The 24,260-nt window shown below is 50.2% G+C and overlaps 3 protein-coding genes across 6 annotated transcripts in view; 2 read left to right on the top strand and 1 right to left on the bottom strand.

Moving 5' to 3' along the window:
- KIAA0319L (KIAA0319 like) overlaps positions 1-14,560 on the bottom strand; it is a 33,809-nt gene extending 19,249 nt beyond the window's left edge. For 3 of the 4 annotated variants that reach the window (XM_075522628.1, XM_075522629.1, XM_075522631.1), the window contains exons 1-5: positions 14,286-14,560; positions 13,845-14,030; positions 12,876-13,042; positions 6,244-6,941; positions 529-820 (exon numbers count right to left, since the gene is read on the bottom strand). In XM_075522628.1, the coding sequence (XP_075378743.1) occupies positions 529-820; positions 6,244-6,941; positions 12,876-13,042; positions 13,845-14,030; positions 14,286-14,296 (1,354 nt within the window). In that variant the 5' untranslated portion in view covers positions 14,297-14,560. The remainder of the gene's footprint in view (positions 1-528; positions 821-6,243; positions 6,942-12,875; positions 13,043-13,844; positions 14,031-14,285) is intronic. The other variant, XM_075522630.1, reaches the window with a different exon arrangement.
- Positions 1-24,260, top strand: part of AGO4 (argonaute RISC component 4) — a 234,818-nt gene that overhangs the window by 70,342 nt on the left and 140,216 nt on the right. The gene's annotated exons all lie outside the window — the stretch shown is intronic.
- Positions 14,607-18,593, top strand: NCDN (neurochondrin). Its single transcript, XM_075522632.1, has 6 exons — positions 14,607-14,968; positions 15,344-16,330; positions 16,544-16,770; positions 16,946-17,170; positions 17,393-17,535; positions 17,858-18,593. The coding sequence occupies exons 1-6, from the start codon at positions 14,867-14,869 to the stop codon at positions 18,292-18,294; spliced, it is 2,121 nt and encodes a 706-aa protein (XP_075378747.1). The 5' UTR covers positions 14,607-14,866; the 3' UTR covers positions 18,295-18,593.

The following is a 24,260-nucleotide window of genomic DNA, read 5'->3' as shown; positions in this document are numbered from 1 at the left end:
TACATTTTCAATAGTTTGTTTTAAGAAATACCAGTGCGAACAGAAACGTCATTTTGCTGCAAAGCAAAGCATGGGCTAAGGGCCAAGTACACTGCTCTCCATGGCTGAACTGTGCATTGACGTTTCAGGGAAAGAAAATAATCAGTTACACCCCATTTTGAGCAAACATTAAGATTTCTGCTCAACTTTATAGACAGCAGTGTGTCAAGCCTACTGAAAGAATGCTTCACGGGACTATGCCTTGCACCACGTCTCAACTTTAACTTTGGGAATTGAGATATCACCATCACTTTCAAGCTGTTCCTGGAAATAGATCCAATGGTCACATGCAGATTTATGATGCCAAAGTCCCGTTCTCGGACCTCATGAGTTAGCAGGCTCCAACCGGCACGTGCGCTGAAGCACGTATCTCAGCACTTTTTCAAAGGTAACATAATTTCTGAAATTATCTCATATTTTTCAATAGTGCAATGGCTAGTCACCAAAACCGGAGCAGAGGACATTTGCTGGACCACTGCGTGTTCTCACCTGGCGTGGTGGCAGTAGTACTTGGTGACGCAGCAGTGTTGGTCTGGATTGTAGAAACGCTGCCATTTGTGGGAAGACCACTTGGCACAGAAGTAGCTGTCTGCATTTTCGTTGTGCTTTTCCCCAGCACGGGGCTGACTGTGGGCAACACGTCTGAGGAGTGAGGATGGATCAAAGCATCATCTGGCTGCCCAGGCTTCTCGGTCTTCCCTGTGGCTGTCAAGCCCTGTGCTACAGGACTGGAGAATGTAACCAACACTGATGGTTCTGGTGCAGATGTTCCAGTGTGGATCTGTAAAGGAAAAATTTGTCTTAGTTTGACTTGAACACCGAATGTTAGTTTTGTTTTCCTGTGTTTGAGTTGCATTTCACCTCCTCCAGTTAGGGAGGCTGAAAAGTCCCTGGTTTGTTTTTCCCAGAAGCAGGATGTTTTACTGCTTCCTCTTCTCTCTTCTGGATTGTTTCTCCATGTTCTTCCTCCACAGCAGATAGGCCATTTCTAGCTCGGCTGAACACCGGTTAAGACCATAGATTTAACTACAGCATCTTAAGTACCCCAGCTGTTGTTGTGGCAAACATGACAGAAGATCTAGGTTCAAAATTGCGGTGAGTGGAGCTAAAAGAATGGAGAGGTGGGATAAGACAAAAGCAAGAAACAGGGACCAGGAACTGGGGTTCATTTGGGCCATTTATTTTGGCCATGTAGTCCGTTTTCTGAAGCTGTGCAGTTGGCAAGCACAAAGCAGGAGGATTGCAATGGCATTTTTATGTAATAATTGAATCATTGCAGCAAGAGGAAATTTATTTCAGAATCACTCTTCAAAGCAAGGTGACCTAACACAAACAGTTCCCTGCGTGCATGCCACAGGAGATGCTGCTGGGGCAGGGAGCTGAGCTTGCGGGCAGAAAGTTTGCTCACATCCATACAGGATGAGCCACTTTATTGAAAATAATCAAAGTGGCAGGAACAATTTCCTTCCTTTCATCAGAAAATTCCTTTTACAGTACCTAGCCCCATTCTGGTTCTTAGCCTGCCAGGCAATACTCTTGACAATTCACCTTCCACCATGAAGTACATGTGTGTAGCACATTTTGTTGAGCTAACTCTATTTTGAGAGCATCTGCCAAATATTTAAAATGGAGCAATTTACCATCTTTGACTCGGGAAGTGTTTTGGAGATGAACTGCCCACCGCTATGCCCCACTAGAGGAGTTGATCAAAAGTTCATATTGGAGGAAATATTCTCAAGCTCTAATACCATGCTGTTGGTATTCAGTCCAGGAAACAGGAACTGGAAAAACTCTCTAGACCACGGTGGGCAAGATCCTGGTCAGTAAACGGGCTGGGCTTCAGAAAACACCAGGTGCCAGTTGCAGACAATAAAGCCATGCTGCATGTACTGAACAGCCAGCCAAGCCAAGAGTAGCAATGAAGGCATCGAAGGCTTCTCTGCAAGAAGGTTTTTTTTGCAGTCTTGGGCAAATCATTTCCCCTCCCCATATCTCAGCTAACTTTCCCTCAGTCACAGAATTTAAAACACTTCAATTCATTTGTATGTTTGATTAATGTCTAAGCTTTATGGACCAAAGAATCAAACGCTATTTGTTAGCATTACAAACATCAGCTGTTTTTCTCTATTTGCTTAATTGTTCATGGGCTTCCTTCATTTTTAACAAAACTAGGGATTCTTTGGAACAAAGATGCAGGCAAAATCTGGCATACTGCTCTGTGCTGCTCTTCACCAGCAGCCTCAGGACAGCTGGCTGTCCCAAGCAGTACCATCTTACACCCATCCATAACTCTGGTCAACTCAGGATACTGACTGCCTTTTGCCAAGTAATCGAATAAGATAAAGTCAGAAATACTGGCACAACAAGAGGGGAACAGCCAGGCAGGAACTCAGACACTCGAGACGGCCTCTTTAGGAAAGGCACGGAAGCAGAGAGTCTCGAGACGACCTCTTTAGGAAAGGCACAGAAGCAGAAAGTCTCTGTGACTTCATACCACTATAGGGAACCACTTTTTGCTTAGCAAGAATCAACCCAGACGGGTCACAAGAACAGTTGTCACAAACAGCATGCAGGAGACCAGCATCCACCCGCTGGGCACAGCAGCCGAGTCTCCACTTTACTTGGCAATATTTTCAGTGAGCTGGATGCTTCCTTGACTCACTTTTTAATGCCAAAAAAAGAACCCCCAAACTTTACAGTTAAGAGAGATCCTCTTCCTCCCAGAAGTCTTCAGGGTGAATTGACAGCCAAATGTCTGGGGAGAGCTTGAATTAGATAAGCTTTGCCTGAGGCAACACAACAGTCAAAAATGCCTCTAATGCTTGCAAGCTGAGATATTTCTTATCTTTACTCCATAACCCAGAATTCTTTAAAGCACAGAACAGAAGAGTTCATTCTTGGGGATAAATGAGGAAGAGACTAGAAGTTTGCCAGCTGTCCTATCTTATTAGCTTAGAAGATAGAGAGAAGTGGCATATTGGCCTGAGTGAATGTAGAAGTGTCAGATGCTTTTGATTCCAATCCTTAACTGCCTTTGGCCTGGGACAAGTGACCTGATCTCCCTGTCTGAGAGTCCTATGCCTGTAAGATGGAACTAAAGCAGCGATGTGCATCAGAATCCACACTGAACCCAAGTTACTCGAAAGAAAAATACTTGTGTTCTGGAATTTTCCTTTATTTTTTAATTTAAATGGGCCTTACTTTAATGAACCTGATCTGAATTTACAAAATAGGCTCTTTTCAGCTTAGACTGTATCCTTAGTCATTTGCACTAGCTTCTGTGTCTGTGAAGACCCTTAAGACACAAAAATGTAGGTAACATCACAAACCATTACAGAGTTAGTGCTGGCTGTGAAGAGAGACCTTTCCTCCTTCCTCGTAGGGTAAAAAGCACCCAGCACTAGCAGGAAGCACGACAGCAAGAGTCATACACTAGTAGCCCGAATTGTGAGTGCAGGAATGAGCTCTCTGGCTCTGTTGTAAGAACCCCACTTCAAAGGCTGGAGCTTTTTCCACAGCCTGCCTGCAGAGCTGCTGCAGCACTGCAGCAGCCCTCCTCATCAGCAGTGCTGCACTTAAATACTTCTCCTGACTGGCTATTAAATGCATTGCTATATTTTAAAACTGCCAAGTATTTCTACAACGAGGCAGAAAAAAATTGGTGCCTGGAAAATGTCACTCACTTTCATGGAAAAGCACAAATTTCTCTTCCTTATTTAAAGACTGATGAGCAGGGTGCACTGCGGTTTATCCTGGTACACTCTGCTTCACCTATCTCTGGCTCTATAGCATGGATACAGTAAACCCACAAATTAATGCTAGCTGCACATTAGCAGAGGACATTGCAGACGGCTACGGAGCTATCAGAACTGCAAGAGGAAAATTAAAACTCAGTGAGGCAATGTTTTCCTAAAACAGTCACCTGACTTCTCCCTCAGTCTCTAGGAGCAAAGGAGAAGATTTGCCTTGCCACACATTCCATGGTCATCAACAAAAGAGAAGAATATGCACATTAATTTCTTTCTCCTCTTTTAGGAAGGAACTAAAAGCCACTTTGACCTCAAACGTGCTTTCCCACTTCAGATGTTTGACGCTCCCAGGTACGAACTGCTTTGCATGCAGTAACGATCCAGTATTCTCCCCACCTTCCAGCCCACCTGCCAAACCTTCTTTAAGAATACAGTATTAAATGCACAGCATTCACCTGCTGAAGCCATGTGCTCCATGTACTGGACCAAATCTAGCCCAGGTGAAATTCTACTGATTTCAGCATGTATGTAACTTTACTTATTCTGGCCCATAACCAACCCAACTTGGAAAACTCCCTGCTTTAGCATCTCCCTCCTGCAAAGGCTGGCCACGTCCCAAGTGCACAGCCTTGAATGTTTTACCCTTGGCCTAAATTAAACTGCTCTCAGATCAGCGGTGCAAGGACAGCTGCATAGCTTGCCTTATATTTTGCCAGTGAAAGTTGGATGGTTCAATAATCAAGGAATTAGCCCAGGGCTAGGTAGAAGCAGCTTCAGCTCAATACTCCTGTTAAGGTGGACTTTTAAATTCTTTCTCCTCCTCAAAAACTCTATCCTAAACCTCAGAAATGTGACTGCCAGGAATTCCATCACAGCCAATATATTTTAGTAAGAAGTTTTCATTTTGATGAACCTGCATTTTGTCAAGAGATACGGACTTTCTTAAGAAAAACCTTTCCCCAGCATATATCCAACAGTGCACATTAATGACAATGGAGAGTGCTTCCTAAAGATGGGAAATCCTGGATACTCAGCAATATTCAGAAGCTGATTAATCCATGTAATTTAATATTTGCAACCAGTTTACTGGACAGGCACTGAACAGTAATACAACAACTCAGAATGCAACACTTCAAACTGAACAAGCAGGGAGATATAACAACTATTACCCAAGAGCAACAGAAGACATTTAAGACTGGCTGCGAAGAAGCCTCCCCAGACATTGCATGCGTAACAACTGAGAGAATGGGGTCACTGCCTAAATCTCAGATATTAGGAGGAAGAAAGAACAGGCAGAGTAGAAATGCTGCAATACTGCAGGGGAGAGAGAAAGCCGAGATCTTGAATCAGGCCTAAATGCTGGGGGGTTCTGGAAAATCAAACATTTGTAAAGTTTTAGTGCATGGTTTCACACACCACCCGGGCTGCCCTGGAGCTCTCAGCAGTGTCCCTTGGCTGCTCTCCAACATCCTGCTCTGCAGGGTGGTGGCTCAGACCAGTCACAGCACTACCTGGAACCAAGATTTGAATACAAGGGAGAGGAATAAATTCAGTCAAGTTTCCAGAACAAGAACGTAACTACAGGAAAAGGCATCAGGCTTCGACAGTGCCAAATCCTAGAAACATGGCAAAAGGTATTTGAAGAACAGTTTCACAAAGTAGAATTCTTTCTGTTTCACCATCACAAGTGCATGGGCTTTTTTGTATAAGGCTCAAAAAACTATTTGCGGATTTAAAAATACAAACATCATTTAACAATTGAAATATGCCAATTTCTCTTTAAGACTAACATCTAGATTTACTAGATTAACATTGTACATGTTTGGAGTAGAGACTAAACTGGTTTCATTCAACCAATGCCAACGTAAGCTTTTGTGGATTTGATAAACTGAAGCAGTCTTAAAAACAGAACAAAAAAGTTGGCATTAAGATGCCAACTCAAGCAAGCAGGCTGACATGAAGGTACACTGGAAACTCTATGCGCAAGTCTATAAAATAATGTATTTAACTGCCTCCATTCAGCACTTAAAGCAAACAGGTTATTTTATTTTGTGGATCTAAAAAGGTACTTTCACAGGTAACAGTTTTCAGCTCCCAGGCACTTCCCACTGACATCACCTCTCACCTTTCCTTCTCATCTGGCAAGTACGCTGTGTGGTTATACAAAGGATAAGCATTATCATGACCTCCATCTCCCCTCACCTTCCCAAAGACAGTTTATCCCAGCTAGGAAGAGGGGGGGAAAAAAAACACCCAACACACCCTACCTCCCAAAAAACAAACAAAAAACCCAACCCTTGGCCTTGCCTTGTTGACAGGAGGCTGAAGACGGGCACCCAGAAAGGTGGCCTATGACTTAAGCAGTTTTAAGTCAAAGTCTACATGAAGCAAGATTGAGCAGGAGGGTGACAGCTCTCCAAGAAAGCCCCATTTCAGCCCCAGCAGTCACACTTACCTGTGGCAAGTCAACACCATCTGCATCATTTGATCTATTCACATTATTGCTTTTAGGAGGGAACAGGCTTTTGGTTTTCTGCTCTCTTGGATTCTGTCCGTTTCTCAGCAAGTCTTTCTTTTGATTTGGATGGTCTTCAGGAACAGGTTTGTCTGCCACTAAGCGCCTCAGTACTTGATCCTTCAAGCGCACTGCTTCACTTCGGCTGCTTCTAGATTTGCTATCTGATGCTCTGGCTGCAGCCTCACTGCTGGGGCTCGCTGCTATATCCCTTTTCAGGAGCTCCACCCTGTTACCTGCCGAGCTCCACTTCTGGAATGACCTCCGCAGTCTTTTTTTCCCCTGGACAGGGATGCCCCAGTCCAACCACTTGTGAAACCAGATCTTCACATCACCTTCTGTTTGAAACTTTAAGAAGTGCTCTGTGCTTTTTGATTTCTTTAAAAACACCAAAACAGAGTCAGAAAAGCCAGTCCTGTTTGCCTGACATGTGCCAGGCATAGTGCAGTTCACCTGGATGCACATGTTTTCCAAGAACCAAAAGGCATCACAGGTGGGGCTCTGGCAGCAAGCAGTCTGACAGGACCGTACAGTATGAAATCCTTCCAGAAGCTGTAAATGGTGATCTTCCCACGATCTCAGATGGCCACCAAACAGGATCTTCCTTGGCTCGCATTTAGATCTGTTCCAGTCTGCATCTGGGAAAGGGGAAGGAAGACAAATAAAAACAATTCTCAACCCTTTAAAGCAGTGGACAATAGATCCTCGTCGCTATTGTCAAGATGAGTTTAGGGCACAGGAGCAGTGTGGGAGAGAGGGTACAAGACAGTAAAACGGGGGCTTCTTGGAATCTATACCTGGCCTCAGTATCCAGTACTTGCACAAGATTTTAAGCAACAATCCACTATCTGCACCTCCTACCAACAGAACCACCACCTTTTTTGATCGCAATGGAGCTAAATCTGTCTACAACAAGAGATGTGAAAACAGAAACATTCCTGTTTCAGAGAAAACTGTAAGGCACAGACTGAACAGTGAGGCTGAGGTTACACAGCAAGTTAAGAGCCAGAAATTGAACCCAGGAATCCCGAGTGCAGTTTCTTACTGTAACCAGCAAACAGCATTGCCTCTCTGCCCATAGTTTGCCTTGAAGGAGAACTCTGGAAACAGTGACAGTGGCTTGGTTCATAGTATAAAGGCATGTCTTCCTCTTCCATGCTGATGTCTGAAGTAAGTCACTTGACTGAAATTGCTCCATTTGAGAAGTCGTTACATCTTCTAGAGCAGAGGTCTGCAAGGCCTATCCTCGCCACCCGCTCCACCACAGTGGTTTCTATAACAGAAATTATGTCAAACGTGGTTTTTAGGAGTCGTTCCTTCAGATCTCAGATCAGCGGTAAAGCAGCAACTGCTTTGCATATGGATTTTAATTTTTTTTTTTCTTAGCATGAAAAATCAGAGCGCTTGCAGGGATCAATGGATTAAAGGCTTCCAAAATTCAGAGCTCTGCAGATTAAGGACTCCCTAAAAATAGACTAATGACCTATGGGACTGTTATACTGTGCTGTGTTCAGCATCCAAGGGATAATAGGTCACTGGAAGATTACTTTACAAACTATGTCGCTGGACTCTGAGTAGTGCAGCTGGAGAATATGCTCCAGATCTGGCTCCCTGCCTGTCAAGAATGGAGTTCTTGAACACAACACAAATGGGAAACTTTCTTCTCCATTAAAACAAAGAAGTCTGAATTTAAATCATAATACCCTGATCCCCATTTCTTGATGGCATATAAAGAAAAGTTCAGTAAACATATTACTATTCCACTAACTCTGAATGAATACAGACTTCATGTTGCATTATACCCACGTTCACTACAGTGGGAACTAAACAAATTAACAGGCATGGATGTAGAGGCTACTGATCCGTCTGTCTGTCTCCTCTCAGAAGAATTCTCACCCCACTTCTCCTGTTACTTCCAAGTTACAAACACGTTAAAGATGGAATATGTTGAGGCACAGGAGAAAGACCACACAGATCTCCATGTCTCATCCACCAAATAAAAGTAATTTGGTGATGGAACTGCAGTGTGTTTTGTGATTCTCGGAAAAAATCATGCAAGGTCCCCACTGCCCAGCACAACTTTGAGAGCCCTGCTGACCACAGCAGGCTCACGTAGCAGGAAGCTTTCCAAGTGCCAGCCACGACACAGACAGAAGCGCAGAGGGGGAGGTATTTTTTCTGATCAAGTCTGGAGCTCACAAGCAGTGGTCAACCTCAACCTCCTGAAGCACCAATCCTGGAAAACTCTCTGTGAGACTAGAACAGTACAGACGGATGCAGGTGTCTTCCACTCTGGCTGTTTTAGGCTACTTGAAACATTTGACTTAAGGACTTTAAACTGCAGCCACAAAGACACTTACCTCACACTACTGAGATGGCAAGGAACTCTGACTCTCTGAATCACAGCTAATACCCAAAGTTAGTGATATAAAAGTGTTACGACTTTCCCCTTCCTCCTGCACCAACCCCAGCTGTAGGAGGAAGGGGAAAGTCACAGCACTTTTGTAACCTTGTATGACCTGGATAACCTTGTATGACCAAAGAAAGCAAGTGAGGAAGATGGAGGACATATTTTGTTGTAATTCAGTTATGCCAAACACCGCAGTAGGTGTAACAGCTTTTGTACTCCTTAAAGGTATCCACATACACTGATTTTCTCACCCAGAATGGATTAGCCACTTGTTTAAAATGAAGGACGATGGCCATATTCATGTACCTTTTGTGTGGAATCTCTTGCTACGCCAAGAATTTCAACCTAAAAAGGGAACTCACACCATCACGAGGAAAAGTTTGGTTTTGAGACATCAGAAAGCAGGAAGCAAAAGTGTTATTTATAGCTTATTGTGAAGCCAGCTCAGCAAAGGCAGTTTGAAGACAAGGCTCCAGAAAGCTAGTATCAGCTGCAACAGAATGCACTCAAGATCTGTGACCAAGTCACAGGGGACCAGAGCTCCCTGTGGGTGTCTGAACCCCCAGCCGTGCAGAAGGTGGGGAAGCTCATCACTTGAGCAATGTCACTTGAGCAATGTGTAAATGAAACTTTGCATGTGTTCAACAGAGAGAGAAGTTGACATCAGCACCTTTAAAATCATCACCATCCTTGTCACACTTCATCAAGACGCAGCACTTCCTTCGAGAGCAAGCAGACAGGCAGCCTGTCTGCCCGGGGCAACAACCGACCTCATTACACACCGAAGTGCTTGGACTGACACCCTGACACGACTGTGTGCACAGGCAGGGACAAGCACCTGGCACTAACCTGATGGGCCTGGAATTAGGACAGAGTATGGGGTGGGGGGGTGGATACACACAAAAGGTGCGTGTATGTACACACGCACACTCCAGACTTAGAGAAACAAGTAACAAATGGAAGAATAACACTATTGCTATTAATTTCAAGAGGATCTTATCCATTCAGACTCAGTTTAGCCTAAAAAAAAAAAAAAATCACTTTGTTAAAGGTGAAGCACTGTCCCTAAAATATCCTGTGCAAAAGGGAAATGTGCTCTTTCCTACATCTGTAAAATCCCTCCTCCTCTTTGACCAGTGCTCATCCATCTCTCCTCAAATGTCAGCCCTGGCTCATACATACCACTCAAAGTAAGGCTTGATAAAGAACCCAGTGAAATTCAGCAGCAGCCTTCTAGTAACAGGCTTAGAACTGGGGCACAAACAGAATGGGGCATATTTAAGAGAAAAGTGTTCCCAGGGAAGATATCCCTTGTGAAAAATCACTACATAACACAAGTATTACATTTATTCATCTAAAACGTAAAACCTAAATCCCCATAAGCATCTCCTAGGTATGCCAGAGCCATGACTTAGCCCAGATGACACAACACTACCATGCTGAGAGCATTCTGCTTCTCTTTTAACCCACTGCTAAACCAAGATGCAGAGATTTGAATCATATTTTGGCCAAATTTCATTTCCATAACTCTGCTAATGCCCACCTGGGACATGTTTATTTGGAATTAGCCAATATGGTTTCTGAATTGCTGTACATGGACAGCTTAAAACTCAACTAACTCTCGGGAATGATAGAAGCGAAGAGGCAACACACAACATGCCAGCCCAGCATTCTAGAGGTACATTTTCCACAGAACCATACTGATTTTCAGCTAAGCAAGTCCCACGGTCTTTGGTGGGCATCACACATTCAGACAACTCTAAGTGCTGTGGCAGAAAGCAGAGCTCCTCAGTCTACACTTGCATTTCACCTCTGGAAAGATGAAAGATTTTCTGCCAGGAAAATCCACCTGGCCTGTTCACAAAACACTTCCTTCCCAAGAGTCCTGCAGGAACACACTACGGGCCAAAGGAATTGTTGTGACGAGAAGCCACACATTGCTATTCACAGTCTTGCAAACGGGGACCTCCACAGAATCTGGTGCAGCAGCTGCACTAGGTGGACACGGACCTGCACCAAACGAGAGAAGGCAGCTGTGAGTACTGGCAGAGTTACCAACTCCTGCTTACTGAGAGAGCAGCCTGTCCAGTCCCTTCCAGTTCCTTGTGCTGGACCCTAGGCAACCACATGCGGCAGCCGCGTACAGGAACTCGTAGGGTGGGTCAGACCAGCAGGCCAGTAAATCCAGTCACTGACAGCATGCCAGCAGCTTCAGAGAAAAGCAGGAGAAACCCGTCAGCAGGAACATCCCTGAGGACAAGTTCCCTCCGAAGCCCCAGCAGCCTACCCAGCCTAGCACAACACAAACCACGTGACGCCTGCGCAGTGGGTGTGCTTAGTCACTTCTTAATATTGTTTTTGTAATTTTTTTCTTCACTAGTATAACAGTACAAAAACCACTGCTCTTCTCAGAAACTCGGGAGTTCCTGTCCCGGTGATGGAGCTCACAGCTTTGCTGCACAGCAGGGGAATGGAATGGAAAAGAACAGTTTCTGTTAATAAGCTCAGGTTCCCAGACTTGCTCAGGCAGTTAATCCCTCCCGATATCAGATTAATGATTAAAGACTTGCCTTATAGACTTTTTAAATCTGTCACACGTAACCAATTATGTCAACATAGTTCCTCTTAGGTAACTCCGCATGATCACACTAATTTCTAGGCAGCCATAATTCCTCTTCAGTTTAACAAATTCTGCTGCGTAAGTGACACAAACAAGACCAAAAGAACAAAAACTCTACAATGGAAAAAGTGTCCACATCAGGATAACTATGTCACATATAATTATATTTATTTCCGCACACGCGTCAGCCTTCATGGTTTTAACTCTCCCAAGCAGACCAGCCCTCAATCACTGCAGCACTGTCTGGAACACCCTCTACGGGGGACAGAGGATTCACAGCTCTAGCTCTAGACTTCTAAGATATTACTAAAGACAGGAAATACGACGCAGGAAGCCCAGTCTACAAGGAAACATGCAATCCACCTGACACACCATCCAAACAGCACTGAGAACCCTTTGCTAGGACCAGGAGTACAAATATGTCTTTCCAGGTTCTAAATCAGCAGATTAAGGTCACGCAGCTCCTTAGCTTAATCAAATCTGTCACTCCGTAAGTGTCCAGGAAGGGCTGGTGAAACAACAGAGACACTGCAGCAGCCCAGAGAACATTTCTACACAACCAAGAAACAAAGCAAAACAATCCCCTTTTCAAATCTTGCTGCCATTAAGGTATAGCAACCTTCCAGCAAAAAGAAAGCAGCTGGCAGCCCTCACACAGGTTGACACATACTGAGGTCACCTCTGCCTCAAACCTGTAACTCACTGTAACTTGAACAAAGAGGAAAAAAAAAGGCACAGAACAAACTTTCTTAATTAGGATCTGGTGAATGCTACATGCACGCATGGGAAAAATATCACCTCTTGGTGAAGAGGTGGCCTCAAAACATTCACAGGAACTTAACACCTCTCTCTGAAAAGTCAGAATCTAAACTTTTTAAATAAAAAAAACCCCACACTATACATTGCATGAAAACTTCCATACAAGCCACTAACTTGGTTATTTACTTGAGCAGGAGGTTGGTTACTCAAGTTTGAACAGGAAATAAAAAACCAAACATAACAATTGCCTGTAGGTAAATACAGATTATTGACATACTGCATTTGGGGAGAGTCTTAAACATTTGAGGGCTAAAAAAATGTTCCTGCCTTCCCAACTTGCTTGAAGTATTCCTTAGATGAAATTATTTTCCAGAGTGTAACTTGTTCATCTTGCAGAAAAAAGATTCTCAGCTCAGAGAAAGCTCTCGATGAGATAACGGACAAGCGCCTGAAAGCCAGCAGCACGTGTGAAGATGCACAACAGTAGCTGCGTGGGACAGACAGACACCCTGCTGCTGACCACTTGGTTACTCAAAATAGCAGTTGGTTATCAGAGCAATACAGGGTTATGAGAAGTGACCGCCTCATGCTCCACATCTCTCCTACCCTTTTTTGACAGCTCATTTAATAACTGTTAATGGTGGGGTTTTGTTTGCTTTTTAAACCAGCTACAATGTCTAGCAGCAAATAATTTCACCTTCCTCTCAGAATATTTTAAACGAGCGAGAGGGATAAATATCATTAAAAATACAGACACGGTCCCAGACAGAACAGAAGAATCACCTGCTGAGGAGCACAAGGCACACAGGCAAGCGCACAGGCAGAACAGCTGCAGACTTCTCAGCTCCCTTGCAGGTTTTCCCAGGCAGTATCGTGACAGAAATCGGGCGCTAATGCTGAACTTGGCTTCCAACCTCTTCTCCATGGCCTTTGTGGGCAGCAGCGGGGTTCTAGAAACATATAAGATATGAAACACAAAACATCCACTGGCAATTGATATGTTCTTACACAGATTCAGTCGACATTATGAAAAGCACGGAGCATTTGTGGAAGAAAAGGAATGTCTTATCTTATCTGCTGTGACTTAGTCCAGCTGCTGCTAAGTAACTATCAATATACGATACTAAAGTGAAATCTGTAGCAGCAAAATTTCCAGTGTTGAATGGCAGCAGGCCACCACGATGCCCTTTCCCCTCACCCTTGTGATTTCCTCCTCCAGACCCCACCACTTGCAGCGGCAAAATATCCAAAGTCACAGTCTACTGGATTCCAAAGGCGCATTTGGGAAATTTCAGTTTCAAATATGCCCCAGGGAAGGGACACCCAGCCAGCACCACGAGCATAACACTGGCACTGAGAAACCCAGCACATCTGCCTGGTGATGTCATCGCTCGCACGTTGGTGCTGGCTGGTACCAGCCAGAAACAAACAGAAACAAGAAGACAGCAATGCTGAGACACACGGAGCTAAAGACCTCTTTGGCCTCACATTTTGCTCTGCAGGGCACGGATCACGAAAGCACTGCTGCTCCTTCTCAGCCTTTCTGATGGCAAAGGCTCTTTTACAGCCTCATACGCTACTGAAATCTAAATTAGCTCTAGGCGATGTGACAGGAATACGCTATTTATTTCACAAGTAATAAATACGATCTATTTGCAAAGAGTGATTAAGCACCATTAGGCACCAGGAGTTAAATCTGCCATTTCTGAAGATTCAACAGGGAATGGCGTTAGAGATCTATCAGCGCCTTGCCTGAACACCCGTGGTTTGCTCAGCCTCGAGGGGATTTCACTCGACCCCCCGGTAGCGAAGAGCTGCAGGAGCACGGACAGGGACGGACACGGGAGGAAACCGCCCGGGCTCACAAACCCGCGGCGGTTCAGCCAACAGGTCCTTAAGGAAACTTCCCGCCCCCGCGGCTCTCCGGTCCGCTGGCCCCTGCGGAGACAAACACCCCGCTCCCGCGGGGGCTCTCCACGCGGGACGAGGGGGCTCGGGGCCGGGGCGCAGGCGACGACCAGCCGGGCTCGCCCCGCACCAGCGCGGCTGGCAGGACGCGGCGAGGGCGGAGGCCCCGGCGCGCCCGGCCCGAGCCCCCCACCGCGGCCCCGGCCCCTGCGCGGAGCCGCCCGCGGCCTGGCAGTGCCCCCGGCGCCGGGACAGGGCCCAGCCAGACCGGCGGCGGGTACCTACCAGGGGCGCATGGCGAGGCGAGCTCGGCGGCTCCTCGGCGGCCTCAGGCGGGCGGCGGGGCCGGGCGCCGGGCGGGGCCGGGCCTCCAGCGCGGCGGGCCGGGGGGCAGCGCGGCCTCCTGCCCCGCGGCCATGGCGGCAGCGGCGGGCGCCCGCTCACCCCTCACCCGGAAGCTGAACCGCTGCTTCCCGGAACCGGGACCGCTTCTGCAGGCGCCGTCCGGTCGGTGCCGGGACTCCGGAGCGGGCTGGCCGGGCTCGGCTCGGCTCGGCTCGGCTCGGCTTGGCGCGGCGCGGGGCGGGGCGGGGCGGGGCGGGGCCGCCGCCGCCCCCCCCGCAGCCAGCGGGTGAGGAGGCCGCGCAGCCACAGGTGATTTGCCCACAGGCCGCGCGGAGGCGGTGGCTTCAGGGACTGCCCAACAAGGCGGCAGGCGGTTGGCCGGCGGCGCGGCAGCGGCGCGCGGATTGGCTGGGAGGCGGCACGGGGCCGCGGGCGGAACACGGGTGAGGGAACGGGCTGCGAGATCCCGGGTGCCAGCGGCGCCGGTTCCAGGCTCTGTCCGTAAGCCCACCTCCCTGGCCATGGCCTCGGACTCCGGGGACAGAAACTCGACGCTGAAGAGGTGCCTCGGCGTGCTCAGAGACGCGAGAAACGACAGCGAGCAGCTGGCAGCCCTGCTCCTGGTAAGGAGCCGCTGCGGGCGCCATCGCCTCAGGAGCGGGCAGGGGGAAGGCGAAACCCGCCGCGGGAAACGGGAGTGCCCGAGCGGCGTTTGCGGCTGTGCTTGCTGGCGTTGGGGGCTTCGGGGCAAGGTGCTTCAGTGCCTTGGTGGAGGGAGCCTGGCCTTGGCTTGGGTGTGCTGGGGGGTGGTCAGCGTTGCCGCGCTCTGGAAGCACTCTGGTAAAGCTCTGGATTGGCACTTAGACCAAGCGCCCAGCTCAGTGGGTGCTTCTCTGTACTAGCTAAAGTCGTTTAGGCTTCTTATTTGCCTGTTCGGTCCTGTAAATTTAGCAAAGCCTCTTGCCATGCTGCGCGCTCACCCCTGGTTTGCCTTACAGGTGACTAAAGCGGTTAGAGCCGGAGAAGTAGACGCTAAGACCCGTCGCCAGATCTTTGACGCAATTGGATTCACGTTTCCAAATCGCCTGCTCGCCTCCAGGCAACCCCCAGCAGGCTGCCCCGAGCACACCTTCCGGGCACTGGGCCTCACTCTGTTGGCATGTTTCTGCACCGATCCAGAGCTAGCTGGTCACTCCCAGATCCTGAACAAAATCCCAACCTTCAATGACATCCTGGTTTCCCCCTGCAACCCGGACAGCACGTCCATGATCGACGATGTATACCAGTGCCTGAGTGCTGTCATGGCCACTACCAGGGGCCCCAGAGAGCTGGTGACCAAAGGGACGGTGTCTGCCCTGTGCCAGGCCTACGTGAATTGCAGTTATGGCTCTGACCGTGCTTTGACGCTGCTCTTGGGGCTGTTGGCCGTAGCAGAGGCAAAGTGCTGGCAGAGAGACGCTCCACACCTCCTGGCCGTGCTGAGCAAGCTCTCCGATGATTTTCTCAAGACTGAAGACATGACCAAATTTGAGTTGTGTGAGGTTCTGCCACACTTCATCCCCCTGTCACCACCCCTCACACAGGACTCGCAGGGCTCCGAGTGCCTCCATAGGCTTTACAAAGGGCTGGCTAACATCCTGGGCAGTAAACTCAGCCAGTCGCAGCGGGACCCTGCTCTGAAGCTTGCTGCCTGCCTCGTACAGGCCTGTGGGTCAGAGTGGATCCCAGCAGGGAGTGCTGGTAGCAAGTTCCTGGCCTTGCTGGTGAACTTGGCTTGTGTGGAGGTCCGTCTGACCCTAGAGGAGCCAGATCCCTTGGAGGTGGAGGGGAAGAAAGAATTGGTTACAGCCTGCTATGTCCTTATCGAGATGGGGATCCAGGAGTGCCTGAGAGAAGAGAAACCGCTGCTAGAAGACGTGCAGAAAATGCAGCTCATGAGGATCATGGAGGAGGCATTTGGAGCTGTACTGTTCTACTTGAGACAGGTAATGCAGGGCTTTCAAGCAAAGAGCATGTTTTTGTGGGTTTCTCTGGGAGGCTTTGATAGCTGTTCACCTCGACGCTTAATGGGTGCTGATGGCCATAGCTGTGTAGAGCAAAACGTGCATCTTGGCCCACTGTGGTTTTCATACCTGTGGTAGCTCGACAGGGCAGCAGCCCTAACGTGTCATTTTCTGTCTGCTTTCTTCTTCATGCAGGTTAAACAGGAGGAGCTACAAGATCCTTTCATATTTGCTTCCGTTCGAATCCTTGGAGCCTGGATGGCAGAAGAGACATCCTCCCTCAAGCAGGAAATCTGTGAGCTCTTGCCTTTCCTTGTTCATTATGCCAAGAAGCTTTTCAAAGAGAGCAGCCCAGCTGCGAGTCTTCCCCAGCCAGAGCTGGTCAGCACCGAGGGCTCTGGCTTACCCCAGGATGCTCTGAGGTGCGTATTTTAAGCACAGAGTTGATGCATTTTAGCACAAACATGCTCAAATCTTTTTCTGTTTTCTGTTCTCCCTGCAGTGCCAATTCCATGGCTCTTTTTTCCCCCCAGTCGGATGTAACTGCAAGGCTTAGACCCATTCTACCCCATGTTCCCAATTTCTTTCCCCTTCCAGATTTCTGCTACCTGGCTTTTGCCATTTAACAGCAGAGGACAGGCCCCGGGACATCCTCATCTCAGAAGGGGCACCAGCACTGCTGTGTGAGTACTTCCTCCATCAGTGGGAGGTGCTGACCTCTGAGCCCGGGTCCCTGACTCCGCTGACAAGCACGGAAATGAGTCTACAGACTGCGTGTGGGATTTTCCTTAACCTGGTCGTGACTGCACCGGACCTTGTCAGGTAACAGAGCCGCAGGAGCTTGCTTTAAGATTGTCAGTGGGAAGAACAAGGGTGCATTGTGAAATGAGCTTGCAGGATCTTTTAAGACACTATGCTGAAAAAGGGATGTCCCTTTTTCAATACCAATTACATTACTTTTTTGGTGCTGCATTTAACCTTGACATTTTCAGGTGCTTCTGGCTCTGCTCAGGAAGTGTGTCTCAGGGTTTGCTTTCTCTCTAGGCGAGACAAAACCTTTTCCTCCTTGATGGACATGTTGCTGAAGTCTCTTCCGCTTCTGCTGCCCCAGAAAGATCACCTGGTTCTAGCAGCCAACATTGCCACTCTGGGCCTGATGATGGCCAGGATCCTTGCAGGTTCAGCAGGTAAGAAGAGTTCCCACTGGTAAAGTTGCATGTTGCTCTGCATGGGCAGAGACCCGGTCTGGGCGGTTGGGTTGGAGAAAGCAAATGCAAGGGAAACAGGTCCAGTTTCTGTTATCGGAAAAGTGACAAAACCAAAAACCTGGAGCAGCAAGGAATATGCAGAAAATTGAGTAGGCTGATGGGCTGGGATTCAGAGATTTCTAGGGCGGGAGGATGGTATTCTGCTCTCCCTGAAAGCCCTGCTGCAGACAGACCCACCGAAGGGTCCCTCCTTTGGCCGAGCAAGCTCTGTATCGAGTCATTCATTTCCTTTTTCTTCCAGTTCTTCAGGGGACCCAGTCTGCCAAGGAGTTTTTCGGAGCCGCCATTCGCTTCCTATCCCAGGCCCACGCCGCCCAAGCAGAGCCCGGCAGCGACGGCTTGGCCGTGGCCGTGTCGCCTGCCTACGCGAGTGCCTGGGCTGACGTCCGTGAGCTCTGGTTCCTGGGGATGCAGGCCCTGGCCGGCTGCGTGCCGCTTTTCCCCTGGCTGCCGCAAGCCGTTCTCCAGGCGCGGTGGCTGGAAGACCTCTCGGAGTTACTGACCCGCGTCACTCCAACCTCGGTGGATTTTGAACTCATCGCTGCTTTCCAGGGCGTGTTGGTAGAGCTGGCCAGAGCCAGCAAGCCGTGCAGGGACGTGATCCTGTCACACCACGGCGGGGAGTGGGCCAACCTTTACGGTATGGCAGCTTTGGAACAGTGTCTGTCTGAGCAGTGAAGAGCCAGCAGCACCCGGGTGTGGGAAATGAAGCCAGACACATGCACAAGATCTGTTCAACATTTCTCACGCACCCTTTGGTACCGGATGGGGATGAAAAACATTTAAATGACCAAACTTCATGAAACTGGAGTGATGCAGCAGAGCTCAGCGGGGCTTGCAGTGTCCACAACCTGATGTGCAGAACTGTTGCTGCCTCAGAATGTTTCAACGTGCACCTGCTTGACCTTCTGTCGGTATTTCTTTTTGAAAAAAAAAAGTACTTTTTATTATTAAAGATGTTTTCTGTTGCTTTCTTTTTCAAACTCCTGCAGTGTGGGGATTTGTTTCCGCCCAGGGCCCTGAGAGGTTGCCTGCTTCTCCCTTTAACGTGCTCTCCCAATTTTGTCACAGTAAGCCCTTCAGGATGTCACCTTATTTTCTGTCAGAGGCTTGCACACGTTAGTAAAGTAACTCGGCATTACGAGTAGAAGGCTGCAAAAGGCAGGAAGAGCTTTAAAATTTACCAATAGCAGTGAGAATAACTCTGTAGCGTGGCACAGGCCTGTCCCCTCCTGGGGTGAAGTTGCACCAAGGCCCCTTTGCCGTGCTGTGGGACGACCCCCCCGCTCGTATCCACGACTGGTACCATCGTCCCAAATTCACGCCTAGAAAACCTTCACAGCACCGCTTCTGTCGCCTGTTTTGCCCTGTAAAACACCTGCATGAGGCACGGCCGTGGGGATTTGCGTTTGCTCAGGCTCCCTCTTGCTGCAGGGATGGGATGTACAGGGGGAGCTTTCCACTCTCGCAAGGCGAGGGGTTCAACCTGCAAAGGCCTTGGCTCTCTTTAGAGCCTTCGGGTACGCGTTGTGAAAGCAGAAACGCATGAATTAAACCTCACTGACTCCCGACAGACCGAGAAATACTGTTTGCTTTATGTAGAAATATGTAAAAATGTAGACACGCGTACCACGGGGGAGTACATCACCCTGCAGCCTGGGCTGCCAGCCCGTGAGCCCGAACAGGGCAAAAACCCAGAAAGGGCAGCGGGGACGGGGCGGTATTTGGGAGGCTGTCTGGCGGAGGACGGCTCCGGGCGGAGCAGATCCTGCTCGGGAAGGCTTTTCCACCAGGTGTCAGTCGAGGAGCTCTGTGGGAGCAGCAGCCTCCCGCACCAGACCGGGCAGAGCAAGGCGCTGATCCCGGCCGCCTTCAAAACTCACGCCGGGGGGGCCGTGGAATCCTCTGATTGAGAGACAACCAAGCGAGGAGCTGTCTCAAAAGGAGGGCTGAGGCCGGGTGCCTTCCTGGTTTATACGTATTTTTAGCTCACCGTTTTACAAAAGCAAATGCCTTACACAACCGGAGAGGAGGCGCCTGCTGTTGCTCAGGAAAAAATCTCTTTCTGATCTTTCCAGCTCGGCCCTGAAAAGTTAATGCAAGTTGGAACAAAGGTAGGTGCTACCAGAAGAAAGCGATGCGAGCCAAACAAGCAAATGAGCCTCCTGGCCTTGGAAAAGAGCATAACTCTGCTAGCGCGTGGGCTGGGAGAGTCTCCCCATCCTGCCAAGAACACCTCATCCCTGCACCGCGGGGAAACATCAATGCGCTGGAAGAGTCAGAAACGCATTTCAGATTGCCAGCAAGAAAAACATCCAAACCCTCAAATGCTTTACCTTCGACTATTCCCAGTCCCGTACGCTGTTCTGCCTCTGGTCAAAGGGTGTGGGCTTCCCATTAATGAAAGGCCATCATTAGCACTAATGAGAGATATGCGCCTGTATCAGCAGCAGGGCGCTCTCCTCTCTCCCCCAGCGCTGCGCGGGGCTCGCTGTGGTCAGCGGTGCTGGCTTGGCCGTCGTTCATCCCCGCGGGCAGTGGTAGGAGCTTCCACAACACCTGACCAGAGATCCAGTCTGGGCCTGCAGGACCCTGTCCAAGACCAGAGCAGTCCTAGACCTGGAGGCCCTTGGCTGCTGCTCTTTAATTCCCAGGCAGGCTACCTGCTCACGGCATAGCCACGCTCCCTGGGAGCAAACCGAGAGCCCAGGGAAGCCCTCCAGTTTATCCTCACCACATGCCAGGGCAGCGGGGTTTGGCCACCGGCAGGTGCCTGGAGAGGAGCACCTGTCCCCCGTTCTCACCCTCTTCCATGGGAAGCCCCATCAGGTGTGGGAAGGAGCATCCGAGCCTTGCCAGAGCTGGACCCTCCCAGAGACCCTGTTTAGTGATCGTCCCCTGTGCTTGGCACTGGTGAGGCCGCACCTCGAATGCTGTGTTCAGTGCTGGGCCCCTCACCACAAGAGAGACATTGAGGGGCTGGAGCGTGTCCAGAGAAGGGCAACGGAGCTGGGGAAGGGTCTGGAGCACAAGGCTGATGGGGAGTGGCCGAGGGACCTGGGGTTGTTCAGCCTGGAGAAAAGGAGGCTGAGGGGAGACCTCATCGCTCTCTACAACTGCCTGAAAGGAGGCTGTAGAGAGGTGGGGTCGGTCTCTTCTCCCAGGTCACAAGTGATAGGACGAGAGGAAATGGCCTCAAGTTGCGCCAGGGGAGGTTTAGACTGGATATTGGGAAATTTTCCTTCACTGAAAGGGTTGTCCAGCATTGGGACAGGCTGCCCAGGGAAGTGGTGGAGTCCCCATCCCTGGAGGTATTTAAAGGACGTTTGGATGAGGTGCTTAGGGACATGGTGTAGTGGTGGGCTTGGTAGTATTAGGTTTACGGTTGGACTCGACGATCTTAAAGGTCTTTTCCAACCTATATGATTCTGTGATTCTGTGACTCTGATGGCTCATCATATGCTTGTTTCTTTGCATAACACAAAACACACTCCTCTTGGCTGCCCATGAGCTGACAGAAGACGGTGTGAGACACCGGCCTCGCTCCGGGATGTTACTGAGCTGAATGCCAGAGGAGATGCGTTGTGAAGATGCCGGGGCTCCTTGAGCAGCATTACTGCTCTCTTGTCCCAGGACACCACTTTCCAAACACGTTCTCGGACAGAGCACCCCTAAGACTGGTTTCCCTCCCCGAGACCCCTGGGCTCTGACAACAGGGAGTGCAGCACGTTCAGGACGGGAGGGCACCGGAGCTGGTGGAGGCCTCCTGCCGTGTGGGCGTCTCCGTTGGCTCTGCTTGTGCCGGTCTGCAGGCCCCAGCGTGCCCGGGGCGGCTCAGCCCAGCACGAGCGAGATGGTGTCCCAGCAGCCTGGCCAAGGCTTCAGGGGCTGCAGGGTGAATCCTTGGCCACCCCGAGCTTTGCAAGCCCAACCGCAGGTTCTGCCACTGGCAACTGGCATGTGTGGGCATCAATCCTCTAGTCCCAGAAAGGTCGATGATGGCATCACCTAATGTCCCCTGTCTGCCACAGCGCTTTGAGATCCCAGCACGGAGTGGGATCCCAGAGCAAACCGTGCTTTATCTCCCAGTGCATTTTCAACACCAGGGCGAGCTCTCCAGGAACAAGATGATCGTTCACCATGGCTTTGACAAGACGGATAAGGCCCCAGAGGAGCAGATGCACATTCTGTTTCACTTTGACAGCTTAAATGTCATAACGCCATTGCAAACCCGACCATGGCATACGTTATCTTACGGTGTTCATTCATATCACCCCAAAAGCACTGGCAATAAAATTAAATATTTCATAAGGTTCTTATTTGGCTGCTGCGCTGCAGGAACCAAGCGCAGCCCCCTCCCACAAACCTCTTGCCGTTTGTGGGAGGGGGATGAAACAGGGGTGGGGAGGGTGGGAGGCCTGAACAGTGAGGGGGGCTGCCCCGTTCCCTGCCCACCCCTCGACGGGGTCCCCGTGCTTCTCCCCGAAGCCCTGCCCAGCTCTCCAGCCCCACAGCAAGCAGCTTCCTTCCCCACCTGGATTCCCAGGGAGGGGATGTGGGAAATTATAGGACCAGTCCAAATTTCTCTGAGGTGTCGATGGGAGCTGGGCTTCTGGAGAAGAACCAGTTCATCTTTGGCTGGGGCAGAGACCTGCGCTCACATACTTTTGTTTCCGTGCCCCTCCTGCCCTGCTCGGCAGGTATGTTCACTGCTGACCCCCAAGAGCAGAGGTTGCTGCCTCAAGCCCCTCACACGCTCCTGGAAGAGCCAACGTACACATTGATCTCCCTGGGAAGGAGCACTGGGACCTTTGTTACAAAACCAGTTTTTCAGAGATTTCTGGCTCGGGTGCAAATACAACAAGTGGTCCCTGGGGTGGAGAGGTGGCCCACACCGACAGCGAACGCTCCCCATAGCTGGGGGGTGAGGGGGCAGCTCTCGTGGTGAGGACCTCAGCATGATCGTGTCATTCTGTTAGAGAAGGACGTTTGGCAGAGCAAACCACGAGCACAGCTGGATGTGCACGTGGCCCTCAAACTGGGAGGCTAAAGAGCAGCAGTGGAGAGCTGCGTTTGAGCACCCTGTGTTTAGCTGACCCCCAGCAATCGCTCTGGCCGTGCTGAACCAGTAACAGAACCAGGCAGCTGCTGGGACAGCGTGTGTGCAGCACCCGGTGTGACAGCCCTTGGCCCTGCCTGGGACCTCGGGACAGCAGGGTAAAGCGAATAATTGTTCGTCGTCACCACTGGTGGCTGAACGGCTGCCTCCTGCCCCTGGGTTTCCTTTGCCCTCATCACTGGGCGGGTGAAAACGTTCTTAGCAAAGCTGTACAGAGGGGATGGGGCAGTCAGGGACTCGGGCAGGTCTCAGGCGTCTTGCAAGGACTGTTCGGGCGCTTGCAGGGCCCTGAGCGTGCTGCTGGGCGGGAGCCAAAGGCTGGAGGTGCTGCTTGTGCTCCCAACGGAGAGGGTGCCAGGGCGGAAGGTGCCGGGGGAGAGGAACGGTCAGAGCTCGCCTTTGGCATGGACACGCACAGCCCCCAACAGCAGTCACAGCCACTCGCTCTTGTCTGCTGCGAGGTCCCTTGTCCCCCTCCTGGGCACCGCTGGGCTGGGGGGGGTGAGCAGCCCCAACCTGACCCCCTGGCAGCCCCCGCAGCCCCACCAGGCTCGGGCTGCCCCGGCCCCCTGCCCCAGCCCACCGCATTGCCACGAGCCCAGTTTGCCCGGCGTGTTCGGTGGCAGCAGGGCAGCTTTGCCTTTTGTTTTTCCTTCCCTTTGTCTGTCAGTCTTGCAGGTTTCCTCTGCTCCGTCTCATTTTTGGGTGGAAACACGGCTTCCCTCCGAGCTGCTGCTGGGGAGCATCCTCCCTCTCACCCCACGGTCCCGCATGCATGCCGGCTCGCGGGCCTTCCCGCCCGGATTTTGCACAGTTTCACCTCTTTCCGATGAATAAAGACTTGGCATTATACAGACTAGATGAGCAAGGGACACTAAGAATGAACTGGAACATAACTGCAAAATACAGCATGTCCAATCCAATTTTTCCTAGCAAATGAAACGGATCTGGTGGAAAATAAATACAGAACTTTCAGGAGCAGCGTCCTTGAACAGCATTTGAGGGGGGATGAAGAGATTTGAATAGATCAGCCCTTTACACCTCTGCACATCCCTCCTCCCTCCCTTAAATGCCATCTTTAATAGAAATAAATTAGAATAAATGATCAGCCCTTGCCTCCTAAAGACAGGTGGCAGGGTGATATTAAAAGAAATGAATAAAAATTCATTTAATGAGCATTGTTAATTAAACCTGGAAATCAAAGAGGTCTGAGTTGTGGGAATTCAGAGGAAAAATGAAAATGAAGGGAGCTGTAGCTCGGGGCGGGAAGAGTGGAATTACATTAAATGCGATGTGGGATTGTGTTTGTTCATGTCTATCACACGTCGCGGTGTGTTACAGTCGGGGTAAAGGGGTTGTTCTCTGCTCGCACACAAATCACACGCCGCCACCGATGGAAACCCCTGCTCCCGGCGGGCGGCACGGGGAGACCGCGGGGACCCCGCGGGGACACGGCCGCCCCGGAGCCCGGACACGGCACCCGTGGGCCGCGTGGGGCCTGTGCGGGTGTGCGCGTCTGTGCGTG

Source organism: Mycteria americana, chromosome 21, assembly GCF_035582795.1.
Source record: "Mycteria americana isolate JAX WOST 10 ecotype Jacksonville Zoo and Gardens chromosome 21, USCA_MyAme_1.0, whole genome shotgun sequence".
Taxonomy (NCBI): domain Eukaryota; kingdom Metazoa; phylum Chordata; class Aves; order Ciconiiformes; family Ciconiidae; genus Mycteria; species Mycteria americana.
Note: the sequence above shows the minus strand (reverse complement) of the source record. Positions and strands in the feature narration are given on the sequence as shown.

Bases quoted from the DNA above. Each gene is read 5' to 3' on its own strand.
- NCDN (XM_075522632.1), top strand. From the start codon at position 14,867: ATGGCCTCGGACTCCGGGGACAGAAACTCGACGCTGAAGAGGTGCCTC. The intron at 16,331-16,543 runs GTAATGCAGGGC...TTCTTCATGCAG, and splicing joins TACTGTTCTACTTGAGACAG to GTTAAACAGGAGGAGCTACA. The intron at 17,536-17,857 runs GTAAGAAGAGTT...TTTTTCTTCCAG, and splicing joins GATCCTTGCAGGTTCAGCAG to TTCTTCAGGGGACCCAGTCT.